The sequence below is a fragment of the Mirounga angustirostris genome, unplaced genomic scaffold (genome assembly GCF_029215605.1).
Source record: "Mirounga angustirostris isolate CCGP_5_RB_7025 unplaced genomic scaffold, mMirAng1.0.hap1 SCAF_12, whole genome shotgun sequence".
Taxonomy (NCBI): Eukaryota; Metazoa; Chordata; class Mammalia; order Carnivora; family Phocidae; genus Mirounga; species Mirounga angustirostris.
This window is the reverse complement of record NW_026991720.1, coordinates 101,730,556-101,749,195: the sequence shown is the minus strand read 5'-3', so window position 1 is coordinate 101,749,195 and position 18,640 is coordinate 101,730,556. Positions and strand designations below refer to the sequence as shown.

Genomic DNA, 18,640 nt, shown 5'->3' with positions numbered 1-18,640 from the left:
AACAGATAAAGAAAATGTGGTGTATATACACAATGGAATATTATCCAGCCATCAAAAAGAATGAAATCTTGCCATCTGCAACAATGTGGATGGAACTACAGGGTATCATGCTGAGTGAAATAAGTCAGTCAGAGAAAGACAAACATCATATGATTTCACTCATAATGTGGAATTTAAGAAACAAAACAAATGAATATAGGGGAAGAGAAGGAAAAGCAAAATAAGACAACATCAGAGAGGGAGACAAACCATAAGAAACTCCTCTTAACTCTAGCAAACAATCTGAGGGTTGCTGGAGGGGACGGGGGGGGTCGAGATGGAGTAACTGGGTGATGGACATTAAGGAGGGCATGTGATGTAATGAGCACTGGGTGTTATATGCAACTAATGAATCACTAAACTCTAAATCTGAAACTAATAATACACTGTTAATTAATTGATTTTAAATAAAAAAAAATTCAAATAGCATGTCAGCAATGAAAAAGAAACAAGTAATCAAAGGTAAAAACTTCCAGTTACAGTAGCGCCCCCCCAACCATGGAGGGTATGTCCCAAGACCCCCAGTGGATGCCTGAGAATTGTGAATATTACTCAACCCTATACATACCATGTTTTGTTCTATCCAAACATACCTATGGTATAATTTAAATTTTATAAAGTATACCACAGTAAGGGATTAACAATAACAGGATAGAACAATTATAATAATGTACGATAATAAAAGTTATGTGAATGCAGTCTCTTTTATCTCTGACTCTTAAAATATCTTATTGTACTGTACTCGCCCCCTTGTTTTACTTGTGTGATGATAAAAATGTCTACATGATGACATGAAGTGTGGTGAATAATGCAGGCATTGTGACACAGCATTAGGCTAATACTGACCTACTGACAAACAAAAGAAGGAAGATCATATTCTTCTGGACTGTAACTGACCATGGGTAACTGAAACCATGGAAAGTGGAGCTGCAGGTACGGTGGGACAACTGTACAAGATAAGTAAGTCTAGCGATGTTAGGTACAGCACGGTCTCTCTGGTCAACAACACTGTATTGTATATTTGAAAGTTGCTAAGAGAGTAGATCTTAAAATTCTCATCGCATACCAAAATGTGCAACTTTGTGTGTTTACAGATATTAACTTAGTGTGGTAATAACATTGCAATATATACCTATATCAAATCATTATGTTGTATACCTAAAACTAATACATTATATGTCTAAAACCAACACTGTGTTATATGTCAATTTTATCTCAATATAAACAAATAAATGGGTAGATAGAGAAAATGAAACTCTAAAAGTACAAAGGATGAAAAAGGGAAAAAAAATTAGGCAACAATAGTAAAATAGTACACATAAATCCAATTGTATCAATAATTACATTAAATTTTATTGGAATAAATGCTCCAATTAAAGATTTTTTTTATTGAGAGAAGAAAGGGGTCAATTATATGTTGTCTACAAGAAACATGCATTTTAAATATAAAGAGAGAGATAATTGAAATTAAATGGTTAGGAACACATATCCCTTGCAAACAGTAAGCATAGGAAGACTGAATTAATAACATTAATTTCAGATAAAATTTGAGAGCAAGAATTAAAGGGGACATTTCATAAGGATAAAAAACAAACTACAGCTTTTAGTTTAAAGGTCTTGCATATTTTCTGCTAAATTTATAATGAAGACACATGTGGGTTTTTTCAATAAAGGCAGAATTAGCATTTGATACAAATGAATGAACATCCATAGCATAATCTCTCAGTAAACTAGAAACAGAAGGGAACTTACTTTATCTGGTAAAAGACATGAAAATTTGGAGCTAACAACATACTTAATAGTGAAAGCCTAAATGCTACCCCCCTAAGATCAGGAACAAGAAAATAAAGGGAAGAAAGTATCAACTCTCACCACATCTATTCAACATCATACTGTAGATTCAAACAGAATCAGGAAAGAAATAAAAGGCATAAAAATCAGAAAAAAAAAGAAACACTCTCTTATTTGCATATGACATGATGGTTTACATAAAAAATCCTAAGTAATCTTTAAAGTAACTACTGTAAGAAATGAATTTTACAAGTGGCTATAAATACAATATGCAAATATGCAACTTGCAAGCACCTATTAAAAATTGAAACAACTGGTCAATGAATTTTTTAAATATCCATTTAAGACAGCACTAGGAAAAAAAAATCCACAAAATACTTAGGAATAAATTTTGAGCAGAAAATGTGCAAGACCTTTAAACTAAAAACTGCCAAAAAAAATAAATAAAAAGGTGAATTTTTTAAACCTACATAAATGGGGAGAACTAACGTGTTAGGTTTTGGAAAACTTAATATTATCAAAATATCACTTCTCACCAATTGACCTATAGATACATGGTAACTCCTATCAGAATCCAGGGCATTTTTTGTTTGTTTTTAGAAATCTGACATGGTGATTTTTAAACCTTCTGGAAATAAAAAGGACCTAGAACATCTAGAACAATCTTGAAAAGGAACCAAGATAGAATAGTTATACAACTTGACATTAGATTTGCTGTAAAGGTACACGGCATGAACAAAGTGAGGTGATGGCATATGGGCTGACAAATACATCACTGGAAGAGAAGTGTGGAAAAACACAGTACCTTTAAGAAGAAATAGAACATATTTGGATCAAATCTTCAAAGAGTTAAGATATATCTCCACTGGGACAAATATGTCAAAATAAGTTTGAATTTACCATAGTCGGGGGAACATTTCAAGTTACTTAGATCTTGCTAAAAACATAGTTGGGGGAACATTTCCACTTACTTAGGTCTTGCTAAATTTAAAGTGTATTTAGTAATAAATAAGAGTTAATACAAAATGAAAGGACCCGAAAGTTGAAAACTGAATGAAATGAAAAATAAAGCAGATAATATTAAATAATTTTTCAGATTTGTAAATCAAAGTCCCCAGAATGCTTCTGTGAAAATACTCTGCTCTGGAGATTTTGAATTCTTTTTATTATTATGCTAACTATTATTACACTTCCATCAACCAGAAAAATACTTTAACATAATAGGCAAAAAGAGACCATTTTATGCCCAGAAGCCTAGAAAAGAAAGAAAGGGAACAGGAAGGAGAGCAGAAGAGAAAATGCAGATAAACAGATGTATAGCAAAAAAAAAATTTCAAAAAAGGTATCCAAATGACAGTAAAAATCACGGGCAGAATGTTTGTTAAGCAACCTAATACAGCCATGTAACATTCTCAAGGAGCTAATAAAATTGCAGACCTTTGTTACTGCAAGTTTCATGGAATGCTGAATTTGATTTTTTTTTCTGTTTTCATATAAGAAGTACAAATAAAATTGATTCTCAATATTAAATGATATAAGGGAACTACAAATGGATACCAGCATGAGATCACCTTGAAGGAAAATAATAAAATGTCTCTGTTTCCTTCCTTACTCCTAATTCCTCTGCTTGAACACACATTCCCACATCACTAAGAAATTATATCAGCTGAAGGTCTATGACCATTTAAAAGTTTGAAAATTGGTAGAAGTCTAAAAGATGTGCTATTAATTAAAGATGATTAGCACAATAACCATGGATTAAGAAACAGTAATCAAAAAATAAGACTGACTGCTCTCTGTTCCTGGTGCCCCAGAACATAACTTGTATTTCCAAAGTAAAGTTAAAAAACAAAACAAACAAACAAAAAAAAACTACCTCAGAGATGAAAGGTAACTCCTAAGGAAAATTTTTAAATGGAAATACCTGATAACATAAAGATTGATGATGTAGCTAAATTTTGGGAGGCTTACAGGGCACAAATAAAGAAGTCATTCCCCTGTCATTTTCACCTGGCAAAAGTAATGGGTGTGGACCTGAATATGCAATACCTATACCTTCATAAGGAAATTCTGACAATTATCATAATGTAAGTAATCTTAAATTCCAAGTATTTAAAAATAACATTTTCTTACAAAGTGCTTCTTATCACCGAGGAGTAATCAGAGACAGGACACAACACTGCAGGAAGTTACTGAGTGTGAACAGTATGTGAAGTATAACATGAAAGAGAAAACTAAATTGGACTGCTGCTGGGAGCTTCAGCTTAATTTCTGCCTTAAACACAGACACAGGATGCTGGTTTTAGAGCAATATGAAAATGGTTAACAAACATGGTAGATCAAATTTATAATTTTAGGATGGGTAACAGTAACACTGAGAGAATTCTACTTGTTTAGTAATTATAAATTAACATGGAACAGCAAATAAGGTCAAAGAAAGAAAAATCATCTCTCTTAACAGAGTTACAAATGCTAAATTTTAAAGCATTTCATAAAAATATTAACTGTATTACGTTCTTGTCATTTGTTATTTGATGAAGTTTTATTTTACTGCTGAATTTCCTAAATGTGGGGGGGTGGATTTGATGTGTTCAATAAATAGCTAAGATGCTTACTTACACACTGAGCATGTTCATTTTTTTCTTTTTTTAATTTCTCCAGCCTCACATAACATACCTTAGACAGTCTTTTGGAAGATTCACAACTATGGTCCGCACATGGCTTAGGTCCTTTTTCAGTGTCTAGAGATGAAACTGAGAAAATACATTATATTTTATCAAGGGCCCAAAGTCTGTATCACAGTATGAAAATTGGTTTTTGAAATATAAAACAGGTCATTTATCTAATATTTCTCTTCCACTAATAATTAAGCAATTTCCTAATGTTCAACTATACTATTCAGCTATAAATCTAAGCCAAAGATTTGTTTTATATAAATCAGGAAAACCTCACTATTACAGTGAACCTAAGAATTAATAATAATGTTAGTAACAATAACAACAGTGCCTGATGATGATAATGATGAGAAGAATAAAGGCTACAACAGAAACACATGAAATAGAGAACAGAAAAATCATAGAAAAGCTTCACCAAACTAAGAGTTGCTTCTTTGAAAAGTAAACAAAATTTATAACCCCTTAGTGAAACTAACCAAGGAAAAAAGGGCCCAAACCAACAAAATTATAAATAAAAAAGGAGATACAACAACCGATAACATGGAAATTCAAGGGATCATTAAGAGGCTACTAGGAATAACTATACACCACTTAACTGTACAATGTGGAAGACATAAAAACTTGTGGAGACAATAAAAATCAAAGAGGAAATCTGAAAAAGATGACTTAAGGATTTCCATTAAATAATCTTTCTAAATTATTTCATCAACTTAATTACCACAGTTCTAAAACCTTCAGCTACTTCCCACTATTGATCAAAATATATAAAAAGAAATCTGATTTCTATCCCTAGGTTTAGCACTAATAAATACTGGCACATTATTTAATATCTCTTTGAGACCCAGTCTCTGCTCTGTAAAACAAGGGCTAAATATTATGATTTTGTCATTCTTTCTAGCTGTGAAAATATGATTTAAAATATAAATATGTCAATCTTAACAATCTAAGCTGTCTATAACCACAAGCAATCATGACTATTTTACTTTCCACAAATTCTCTATGAGAATATAGATCCTTGCTCATATTATCAACATTTGCCTGATATTATATATGTCAGATGGATAAGCACTGATATGAAGATAATAAAATTGACCATAAAAGTATTAATAATGCAGAATACACTTGTAGAATACTGGGAAATCTTCATTATTGTGATATTCTTTTTTATTATCTCCCCAAACCAGTACACATCATGAAATTTCCCTGTTGCCATCTGAACTGATATCATAAAGTATTATAAAACATCACAAAAAAGACAATATAGTACATCAGAGTGATTTTATAAAATCAAACAGAACAGATGTTAAGCTGAAGCAGATCTCCAAGCAGGACTATAGATTTGGAAAAAAGTATTTTTTTTATGGACTATTTTTTAAATCCTTTAAAAATGAGACCATCATAAAAATAGACCCAGGAGGGGCGCCTGGGTGACTCAGATGATTAAACATTGCCTTTGGCTCAGGTCATGATCCCAGGGTCCTGGGATTGAGGCCCGCATTGGGCTCCCTGCTTGGTGGGGAGCCTGCTTCTCCCTCTCCCTCTACTGTTCCCCCTGCTTGTGCTCTCTCACTCTCTCTCTGTCAAATAAATAAATAAAATCTTTAAAAAATAGACCCAGGAAATTCAAAATCTCTAGACTTATGTTATCAAAAATATACAGTGGCGTTAAAGAAAGCATTTTCAAAATGTAGCCAAATATTTAAAATATTATTTACCTAACGTAAGCTTTTGAAACTACTGTTCATTATGAATTCAGAAGATGGTAGACCAGAGTCTACCAATTTATCATAGTATGATTATGAGATCAGATTATGAAGATACACAATTTTGTTTTTAATTTGAATCTGTATAAAAGTTTAAGGCAAATTTAAAAATCCATCAAAATATGCTATTTATTGGGGTGCCTGGGTGGCTCAGTCGTTTAAGTGTCTGCCTTCAGCTCAGGTCATGATCGGGCTCCCTCTTTGGCGGGGAGTCTGCTTCTCCCTCTGCCCCTCACCCTGCTCATGTTAGCTCTCTTTCTCAAATGAATAAACAAAATCTTTTAAAAAAATTACTCTGTATTAAACTAAAGCAAAATTGCTGGAAACAATAACAGAGAATCCACAGAAATTATCCAGACTCTAGAAGCAGTACAGACAGTGATTAATCAAGTCATTAACATCTAGAATGTTTAAGTTATAACTCAGTACTAAAGGTAGTAAGAGCCAACAGGCAAGTATATTCCCCCTGCTGCCCAATACCGTGTTAGGTAAACCACACAACACTTATGCTGTCTAGATCAGTTCACTCAATTAGCTCTCTGGATCTGACAGAGCAGTTTCTTTCTGAACCCCTGCCTCCTTTGATATACCTGCTTTACTTAGGCTAGACGGCAAAGCTCATCTTATATGAAATTATGTACTCTTTTTATCTTTTTATATGAAACTTTCTACAAAATTTAAAAATGAAAAAGACAAAAATGACAGCTGTAAAGTGGTAAAGTAGGATACTTCAAGCCACATCCTACCACAGAAATGCTGACAAAAATGACCCAAAACAGTCAAAATCAAGTTTGTTGAAACTCTGGAAAATACCTCATTTTTACATCAATGAAGAAAATGCTGAGTCAACTTCTGTTGACTTACGCATAGCACTTAAAGAATCTTTTATCAGAACATTAGCTAACATCAAGCTAAAGGACATGAGAGATCACATACAACAACGAATATAGTCTTTACAAACGTAGTTTAGATAAGTCACCAAACAAACAACTACAACCCACATGAGCAACAAAAACACAAGAGAGGTGGAAGAATCTGACTTCATGATTACTACCTGTAAGAATAATAAAAATGTACAGTTTTCAAAAAAAATTATAAGGAATGTAAAGAAAGAAGAGTACGAACCAAGAGCCAAAAAAACACAAAAACAAACTATCCCTGAGGAAGCACAGAAATTGGAATTACTAGACAGATTCTATATCAACTGTATTAAATATACTCAGAAAACTAAAGGAAATAATGAACATAGAACAACAAAAAGGAAAATGATTTCTCAACAAACAGAACATATTAATAAAGTGAAAGATGACATAAAAAGAAACCAAAAAGAAATTCTGGAACTGATGGTTACAACAATGAAAATGCTGTAGGCTTTCAATTACAGATTTGATCTTGTGAAAGAATCAGTAAACTTGAGGATAGGTAAACTGAAATTATCAGTTAGAGGAGCAGAAAGAAAAGTCAGGAAAAGAAATGAAAGCCTAAGAGACCTGTGACACATCAAGGGTACCAACATATGCATAATGGGGGTCAAAGGTGAAAAAAAAAGAAATGAACTAAAAGAACATTTGAAAAATTAATGCCAGTAATGTCCCAACTTGATAAAAGACACTATCTACATATCCAAAAAGATCAATGGAATTCAAGTAGGATAAAGGCAAGGAATTTAACAGTGAAACACATTATAACCAATCTGTCAAAAATCAAAGTCAAAGAAATTATCTTGAAAGCAGAAAGAGAGAGAAGAAAAAAAGGAAGTTGTCACTTATTATAAGTCCATAAAAAGATTAATAGCAGATTTTTTTTTTTTTAAAGATTTTTTTTTAAATTTTACTTATTTATTCATGAGAGACAGAGAGAGAGAGAGGCAGAGGCAGAGGGAGAAGCAGGCACCCCGCGGAGCAGGGAGCCCGATGCGGGACTCGATCCCAGGACCCCAGGATCATGACCTGAGCCGAAGGCAGACGCTTAATGACTGAGCCACCCAGGCATCCCAATAGCAGATTTCTTGTATAAAAAAACAAAACAAAACAAAACAAAACAAAAAAACCCATGAGGTCAAAGGCAGTGAGATAACATATTTAAAGTGTTAAAAGAAAAAAACTTCCAACCAAGAATCCTGTATCTGGAAAAGTATCCTTCAGAAATGAAGAAGTAAAATATTCCAACCACAACGTTTGCAACATTAGCTAATAACAGGATGACAGACAGTAATTCAATGCTATGCAAAGAAATAAAGAATAGTGTGAAGTCAACTCCACAGACATATGGCAATATTGTTGTATTTTTATTCTTTTAACTTCACTTTTTTATGTATATGATTAAAAAGAAATACATAAGATAATAATCATAAATCTATGTTAGTGGTAAACAATGTATAATAATGCAATTACTGAGAACACCATAGGGAGGAAGGAACAAACTATACTGGAGCAGAGTTTTGGTACACTGTTCAAACTAGGCTAGTATTCAAACTATACAGTTACATATTCAAGTTATTAACTGTAAAACTCAGGATAGCTGCCAAGAAAATAACTGGAATATATTCAGAAAAGGAAATGAGAATAAAATCAAAATGTTATTTTATAGTCAATTGAACACAAGAAAAATCAGTAACAGAACCATTAAGAAATAAAAAAGATAAAGAGAACTTCTGGTTTATAGTCCAACATGAAAGGCACTTGGATGCTGTCACTCCTGTCCTCACAGGAAAAGAGGTAAACAAACTGAGACTCACAAACTCTTCTTTGATTCACTAGACAACTGAGGTCTCAAGGAAAACTGCTGCCCACATAACTTTAGGGAAAAAAAGGTGGATATGGAGAATTATTGCTTACCAGGAGCAGAAGCCCTAGAACAAGAGCCTGCCAGGGGAGCTAGTACCAGTAGGAAAAAACTGCAACTTAGAATCTGTTGAGGCCTCACAATAAGAAAGCTCAAATATTAAAAAATTCCAGCTCACAGAGACCTCCACACTTTCATGAGTTTTGCCTCCATCGGTCCCAAGAGGCTCTCAGGGAGGGGACTGAAAACAAATCCCCTTGTGCTTCTAACATGAGGAAGAATAAAATAAACATTTTGAAATGCACCAAGAATATTCACTTGTCTTCAATAAAAGTTTGCCCTAAAGAGAAATATTTTACCACAGCTTAAGCACCTTAAGGTTTACCGGAGTCTAAATGACCTTGCAGACTGGAAACATCCAACTCCAACTACCTATAGGCTTTCAGTGCAAACCAAGAAAGAGGAGGAAAAACACTGCTGAAGGTTTCACACCAAAGGTCTAAGCTGTCTAAAATCTTGAGATCTGGTTGTGGGGCGATAGGATGCTTTTGCTACCTCTACAAATTACCACCACATCAACAGGGTATCTTATAAACCAGGAGATTACAACAGGAGGATTTTAAATCCCATACCTTATTTAATAAGAAGACTTTAGGGAAACAACAAAGGAGACAAACACAAGGGTATCACAGAAATTTTTAGCCTCTGAAACCCATAGTTCTCATAAAAAGTAAATAGAGCCCAAATCCTAAAGAGATAAATAAACAATATTATAATAAAACATACCTAACTCTGTTCTTACTATGAGGCACATAATGTCCAGTTTTCAATAAAAACTTGCAAGAAATACTCAAAGGCAAAAAAGTTTCAAGAAACACAGCAAGCAGGGTGTCTGGGTGGCACAGTTGGTTGGGCAACCAACTCTTGATTTCAGCTCAGGTCATGATCTCAAGGCCATGAGATCGAGCCCTGTATCAGGCTCTGAGCCCAGTGTGGAGTCTGCTTGAAATTCTCTCTCCCCCTCTTGACCTCTGCCCTTCCCCCTTCCACTCTCACCCTCTCTCTCTAAAACAAAATAAGTAAATAAAATCCTAAAAAAAAAAAAAGAAAGAAACAGAACAAGCATTATAATCATACTCAGAAATGGAGAGGCATTGACACTATCAGACTGGAAATTTAAAATACCTATGACAATATGCAAAGGGCTCTAATGGAAAAGGTAGACAACATGCAAGAACAGATGGGTAATATAAGGAGAGAAATTAAAACTCTAAGAAAGAATCAAAAGGAAATGCCAGAATGAAAAACACCATAAAAGAAATGAATGGCTTCCATAAGCTCATCAGGAGATTCAATGTGGCTGAGGAGAGAATCAGAGTGGATTGAAGACTGAAGTATGTCAGTGGTCACTTCCGAATCTGAAAAGCAAAGTGAAAAAATGATGGGAAAAAAACAAACAGAAAAGAATTTCTAAGAACTGAACACTAACAAAAGCTACAATGTACATACAATAGGAATGAAGGAAAAGAATGAATGAAATGAAAGACTCTTTTTAGCAATAGTGGATGAGAATTTTCCAGTTGATGACCGACAAAAGCAGAGCTCCAGGAAACTGACAGACAACATGCAGAATAAATACTGAAAAGTCTTCACAGGGGTATACCATATTCAAACTATAGAAAATCAAACGAAAAGAAAATCTTGAAGGAAGCAAGAGGGGGAAAAAAATTCTTACTTATAGAGAAGGAAGGGTAAGATTTACACTGAGGATTCTGGGAAGGTGGCAGAGTAGAAGTCTCCCCTCATACACAACAATTTCAGTGGAATAATCTGTGTCATGTAACTGCTTTGGAATTCAGGAGTCTATGGAATTATGGCAATTTCCAAGAGAAGGCTTGTACAGCAAATTGTTAGTTTCAGTCAATTGTGGCTCTTAGCACAGTAGTCCTCTCCATCCAACATCCCAAGAACCATGGCAGGCAGCTGTGTGTGTATCCTTGAAATAGTCTGTACACAGCTTGTGGGAACCAAGATGGGGGAAATTAAAAAAAAAACAATCCTGGCCTCCAAATACCAGATGTGTGCTTGATTTGTTCAGTGCTTCTTCCACAGAGATGCAGCTAAGGGGCAGGCGGCCATGACTGTTGCACTTCCTTCCGTGTCACAAGCCCCTCTCACACCAGCTGAGATGACTAACAGAAGACCAGAAGGGGCCGGTGCCCCCTTTTCACCTCATTTTTCTCCTTGTCCTTTTTGGGCAGCCAGACATTAAGCAGTAGGGTATCCAAAAGCAACATTTATGGGAAAAATTGGAAGTGACCATATATGCACAAAAAAGGTAAAAGAAAAGACAAGATCTGAGAGAACTTAAGTTTGTATCTCACAAAGACCGTTGGCACAATTTAAAAAAATGAACAAAACAACAACAAAAGAAACAAACCCTGGAAAAGGAGAAGAATCTGATTTCTACACTTACACTATTAGATTCGAGTGCCTGTGTTCAACAAATCATAAGACATATAAAGAAACAGTATGGTCCATTCAAAGGAAAAAAGTAAACCAATAGAAACTATCCCTGAAAAATACCTGATGTCAAGTTTACTGGACTAAGACTTTAAAACAGCCTCCTGGAAGATGGGGAAAGAATTAGAGAAGATGTAGATAAACTCAAAATTATGTATGAACAAATGGAAATATTAATAAAGAGACAGGAAACCTAAAAAGAATTCTGAAGCGGCCAAGTAGAACTGAAGTGAAAAATTCACTACAGTGATCTGAAGGCAGATGTGATCAGGCAGAAGAAACAATCAGCCCACTTGAAAACAGAACATTCGAAATTATCAAATCTGAGGAAAAGAAAAAGACTGAGGAAAAGTGAGCAGAACCTAAGAAAATTTTTGAACATCATCAAATGGACCAAAATATACACTATGGGAGTCCCAGAAGGAAAGAGAGAAAGTATCAGAGCAATCATTTTAATAAACACTGGCTGAAAACTTCTCAAATTTGATGAAATCATGAATATAAACATCTAAGAAGCTCAACAAATACCAAGTAAGGTGAACTCAAAGAGACTTACAGGAAGACACATTATAATGAAGCTTTTGAAAGACAAAGAATCATGAAAGCAGCAAGAAAGAAGTAATCTGTCTTATACAAAGGATCCTCAGTAAGATTATGAGCTGATCCAGCATCAAAAATTTTAGAGGCCAGATGTCATAGGCTGATATATTCAATGTGCTAAAAGTTGATTTTTGTTTGTTTGTTTAAGTATCAACCAAGAATTGTATAACATGCAAAACTGTCTTTTTAGAGCAAGGAAGATTCCTAGATAAACAAAAGCTAAGGGAGTTTGTTACCACTAGACCTGCCCTCCAAGAAATGCTCAAGGGAGTCCTGCAGGTGAAAGGGAAGGACACAAGACTGTAACCTGAAGCCCTATGAATAAAGATCTGGATAAAGGTAAGTATGTGAGTAATGCTAAAAGCTACTACTATTGTAAGATTGGATTCTAACAGCAATGTTTACATGATTTAAGAAGCTATTTAAAAACAATTAGTCTAAAAAGCTAGTATTACTATAACTTTGGTTCATAACTTCACACTTTACTTTCTGCATAATTTGAGACTAAATTCATTTAAAATAATTATATTGGGAGCAATTTATAAAGTCATAATTTTATGGCACTGACAATGGAAAAGGGTAGGAACAGAACTGTTAAAGCACACAAAAGACAAAGATACTATAAGAAAAGAATATTCTAGATCCATATCACTAATAAACACGTAAAACTCAACAAAATACTAGCAAACTGAATTCAGGGGCATATTAACAGGATAATATACCATGATTAAGTGGGATTTATTAGCAGGATGCAAGGATAGATCAACATATAAAAATCAATCATTGTAAGACACCACATTAACAGAATGAAGGGACCAAACCCCCACATGACCATCTCATTTGACGCAGAAAAGTCATTTTACAAAATTCAACACCCTTCCATGGAAAAAAATACTCAACAATGCAGAAACAGGAGGAAAATCCTACCATATAATGAAAGACACACACATATATATAATCAGTAGCCAATATCACATTCAGTGGTGAAAGACTAAAAGCTTTTCCTCCAAGACCAGGTTCAAAACAAGGATGTACACTTTTGCCATTTCTATTCAACAAAGTACTGGAAGTTCTAACTAATGCAGTAAGGCAAGAAAGAGAAATAAAAAGTATCCAACTGGAAAAGACGTAAAATTATTTCTGTTCACAGATGATGTTACATTTTATGTAGGAATAAAGATTCCATAAATAAAACTGTACAAACAAATTCAGCAAACTTGCCAGATACAAAGTCAGCTGCGTTTCTATATACTACAACCAACAGCATGAAAAGGAAAATACGAAAATAACTTCATTTATGATAGCATAAAAAAAAAAAAAAAACACCACCTAGGAATTAACTTAACCAAGGAGGTAAACTACTTATACCATGAAAATTACAAAGCATTGCTGAGAAAATAAAGAAGACATAAATGAATGGAAATGTGCCCATGTTCACAGATTGGAAGACCTAATATTATTAAGGTATTAATACTATCCGAAGCTATCTATGGATTCAATACATTCCCTACCAAAATCCCGATGTCCTTATCTGGCAGAAATGGAAAACCAGATGCTAAAAACTATGGAATTGCATCTGACTTCAAATAGGCAAAGCAATGTTGAAAGAAGAACAAAATCAAAGACTTGCATTTCCAAATTTCAAATCTCACTTTATAAAGCTACTATCAAAACCTTCTGAGCAAAGAAGCAGTGTGGTACTATAATAAGGAAAGGTTACACAGAAAAATGAAATAGAAGAGTCCAGAAATAAACCCATATGTCTGTGGCCAGCTGACTTTCAACAGGGTGCCATTACAATTCAATGGGGGAGACCACAGTCTCCAAAAAATGCAGCTGGGACAACTGAACATCCACACTTCAGTGAAGACTGGACCCATATTTCACAGTATTTATTTTTTTATTTTTTATTTTATTTTATTTTTTTAAAGATTTTATTTATTTATTTGAGACAGAGAGAATGAGAGACAGATAGCATGAGAGGGAGGAGGGTCAGAGGGAGAAGCAGACTCCCTGCCGAGCAGGGAGCCCGATGCGGGACTCGATCCCGGGACTCCAGGATCATGACCTGAGCCGAAGGCAGCCGCTTAACCAACTGAGCCACCCAGGCGCCCTATTTCACAGTATTTAAAAATAAATTACCTTAAAATCAATCTTTGACCTAAATACAGAGGTAAAACTTGAAAATTCTTAAAAGAAAACGAAGGAGTATACAAAAAGATCAACAAACAAGTTTACACTTCAAGGAAAAAGAATAAAAACAACACCACCACCACTTTTCCCAACATTAGAAGAAAGGAAATAATAAAAAAGCAGATGTCTTCTTTGGAAAAATGTTTGTTCATGCCCATTTTTTGGATTGGATTATTTTGGATTATTTGGTTTGGGGGTTCAGTTTTACAAGTTCTTTGTATATTGTGAATACTAAACCTTTATCAGATCTATCATTTGCAATTATCTTCTCCCATTCCATAGGCTGTCTTTTAGTTTTGTTGATTGTTTCCCTTGCTGTGCAAATCTTTTTTAAGTCCCAGTAGTTTATTTTTAAAAAACAGCTTCTGTTTCCCTTGCCTCAGGAGACAAATCCTCAAAGAAGTTGCTACAACCAATGTCAAAGAAGTTACTTCCTGGGTTCTCTTCTAGGACTTTATACTTTCAGGTCTCACATTTAGGTCTTTAATCCGTTTTGATTTTATTTTTGTGTATGGTGTAAGAAAGTGGTCCAGTTTTCCCAACACCATTTGTTGAAGAGATGAAGAGACTGTCTTTTTCCCGTCGGATATTCTTTCTTGCTTTGTCGAAGATTCACTGATGGTATAGTTACGAGATCGTCTATGGGTTTTCTAATCGGTTCCGCTGATCTGTGTCTATTTCTGCTCCAGTACCATACTGTGTTGATCACCACAGCTTTGTAATATAACTTGAAGTCCAGAATTTTGATGCCTCCAAGCTTTGCCTTTCCTTTTCAAGATTGTTTTGACTCCTTGGGGTCTTTTGTGGTTCCACACAAATGTTAGGATTGTTTGTTTTAGTTCTGTGAAAAATGTATTTTGGTATTTTGATAGGGATTGCATTAAATGTATAGACTGCTCTGGGTAGTATAGACATTTTAACAATATTTATTCTACCAATCCAGGCGGGAGGTTGGTAGGGGGACTGGTTAAATGGGTGATTGGGATTAAGGAGTGCACTTGTCATGATGAGCACAGGGTGATGTATGGAAGTGCTGAATTACTAGGATGTACATCTGTAACTAATATAACACTATATGTTAACTAGCTGGAATTAAAATCTTACAAAAATTGAAGCAGAAATAAATGAAATAGGGAATAGGAAAAAACAGAAATTATTAACAAAAACGATAGCTGGTTCTTTGAAAAAATTAAAAAATTGATAACTTTTCGCTAGATAAGCAAGAAAAAAGAGGCTCAAATAAGTAAAATTATAAGTGAATACGGAGACATTACAACTGATCCACAAAAATACAAAGGATCATTAGAGACTGCTATGAATAACAATATACCAAAAACTTGACAACCTGGAAGAAATTAGTATATATATATATATTTTAAAGAATTTATTTATTTACTTTAGAGAGAAAGAGAGTGAAGTGAGGGGCGAAGCAGGGGCAGAGAGGGAGAGAGAAAGAGAGACAGAGTCTCAAGCACACTTCACACTGAGTGCAGAGCTCAATATGGGACTCCATCTCACAATGCTAAGATCATGACCTGAGCCGAAATCAAGCTTAACTGACTGAACCACCCAGGCATCCCAGAAATGGGTACATTCTTAAAACACACAACCTACCAGGACTGAGTCATGATAAAATAGAAAATATGAACAGATCAATAGCAAGTAGAAACTGAATTAGTCCCCAAAAGAAAAATCCCAGAACCAGGTATCTTCAGTGGTGAATTCTGCCAAATATTTTCAAAAAACTAACGTTAATCCTTCTCAAGCTCTTCCAAATTATTGAAGAACAGGTAACATGCCCAAACTCATTGTGCATGGCCTATATCAAAGTCAGATAAGGACACTACAAGAAAACTACAGACCAGTATCTCTATAGACCTATATCTCTACGTACAGACCAATATATAATGAATATAGAGGGAAAGATTCTCAACAAAATACTAGCAAACCAAATTCAGTAGCACATTAAAAGCTTCACACCCTATGATCAAACAGGATTCATCCCTGGGATGCAAGGATGGTTCAACATATGCAAATCAACAACTGTGATGTATCACATTAACAGAATGAAAAATAAAATCCCATGATCGTCTCAACTGATGCAAAAGTATTTGACAAAATTCAATAGCCATTCACAATAAAAACCCCTAATAAATTTGGTATAAAGGAAAGTACTCCAATATAATAAAAGCCATATATGACAAGCCCACAGCTAACACCATACTCAATGATAAAAAGTTGAAAGATTTTCCTCTAAGATGAAGAACAAGATAAGGGTGCCTACTCTCACCATTCCAATAATAGTATTAGAAGTCCTAGCCCGAGCAATCAAGCAAGAGAAAGAAAGAAAAGGCATTTGAATCAAACACAAATAAGTAAAACTGTCTCTGTCTGTAGATGATGTGATCTTATATATAGAAAACCCCAAAGACTCCACTAAAAAACTTGTCAGATCTTATAAATGAATCTAGTAACCTTGTGGGGCATAAAATCAACATACAAGTATCAATTGCATTTCTATACAATAACGGCACATCACCTTAAAAGAAATAAAACAATCCCACTTATAATAACATCAAAAATAATAATATGCTTAGGAATAAATTTAAACAATAAGGTAAAAGATCTGTACACTGAAAATAGTAAGATATTGATAACAAAAACTGAAGACTCACAAATAAATAGAAAGATATCCCATGTTCATGAATTTAAAGATTCAACATTGTTAAAATGTCCACACAACCCAAAGCAATCTATGGATTCAATACAATCTCTATCAAGATTCCACCAGCATTTTTTACAGAAATTAAAAAAATACTAAAATTCTTATGGGACCACAAAAGACCCTCAATAGCCAATGTGTTTCTGAGAAAGAGGAAAACTAGAAGCAGTACATTCTAATTTAAATGTATATTACAAAGGTATAGTAATCAAAACAGTATGGTACTGGCATAAAAACAGACACAGATCTATGGGAGAGAAATGAGAGCCCAGGAAATAAACCCATCCATATAAGGTCAAAGGAGCCAAGAATACTCAATGGAGAATAGGTAATCTCTACGATAAGTTGTACTGGGAAAACCAAATAGTCAGTCACATGCAAAAGAATGAAACTGGACTCCGATCTCACACCACTCACAAAAATTAATTTGAATTGGATTAAAGATTTAAATGTAAGACAAACCATAAAATTCCTAGAAGAAAACATACAAGAATGCTCCTTGACAGTGAATATGGCAATGACTTTATGAATAGGACACCCAAAGCACAAACAATGAAAACAAAAAACATGTGGAACTACATCAAACTAGAAAAGTTCTTCACAGTAAAAGAAACAATTGTGTGTGTGTGTGTGTGTGTGTGTATCCATACACAATGAAACAGTATTTAGCCATGAAAATGAAGGAAATTCTGACATTTGCAACAAAGTGGATGAACCTTGAGGTTATTGTGCTAAGTGAAATAATTCAGACAGAGAAAAATAAATACTTATGATCTCACTTATACATAGAACAGACAAAAGCCACTCACAGGAAGAGAACTGATTGGTGGTTGCTGGGGTAGCAGGTGGGGCCTGAGGGAAATGGATAAAAGTAGACAAAGGGTATAAACTTTATATATATTTGTACATACACACACACACACGAAATCCTTACATTGTACTTCTTAAACTTACATACTGTTATATGCCAATTATTTCAATAAAGCTGGAAAGAAAATAAAAATTGGGCAAAGGACTTGAATATACTTTTCTCCATAAAATATACCCAAATGGCCAAGAAGTACATGAGATGTTTAACATCATTAGTCATTAGAAAAATGCATATCAAGCCCACAATGCCTCATTTCTATTGTATATCATATCTTTTCTCTCATGGGTTCAACTTTACTTTCAAGGTCTTCTAAGGACTATTAAATGCCTATTAATAGCACCTATTAAACACACTGGGTACAAAGACCTCATAATTCTTATGAATGCTAATAGTGAGTCCTTGAAGAGCTAAAGAAAGAGTCTAACTGTGATACTTTGTCTCAGGGGCTACAGACTCACTTCCAAAATTTTTCTGAAGAAGGAGAAAAGTAGTAAAGAAGATAAAAGACAGTGCAAATGGGGTTTAACTCTTGTTTTTTCTCCTGTAAAGCTTCACACCTCTCAGTTGTGTCTAAAAATTCAATCGCTGATGGCCAAAAAACCAAACCAAAAAAACCCCCCAAAAACAAAACAAAACAAAAAACCAAAACCCAGAAAATTGGAGAAATGGGTGAGTACAA

The 18,640-nt window shown here is 34.4% G+C and overlaps 1 protein-coding gene across 12 annotated transcripts in view; it reads right to left on the bottom strand.

The window, feature by feature from the left end:
* ZPBP (zona pellucida binding protein) overlaps window positions 1-18,640 on the bottom strand; it is a 136,078-nt gene that overhangs the window by 74,224 nt on the left and 43,214 nt on the right. For all 12 annotated transcript variants that reach the window (XR_010406629.1, XR_010406627.1, XR_010406628.1 and 9 more), the window contains one exon: window positions 4,507-4,583. Coding sequence is in view for 9 of the 12 variants with exons in the window: in XM_064575484.1 (XP_064431554.1) it covers window positions 4,507-4,583 (77 nt within the window). In the remaining 3 variants the exon portion in view is untranslated. The remainder of the gene's footprint in view (window positions 1-4,506; window positions 4,584-18,640) is intronic.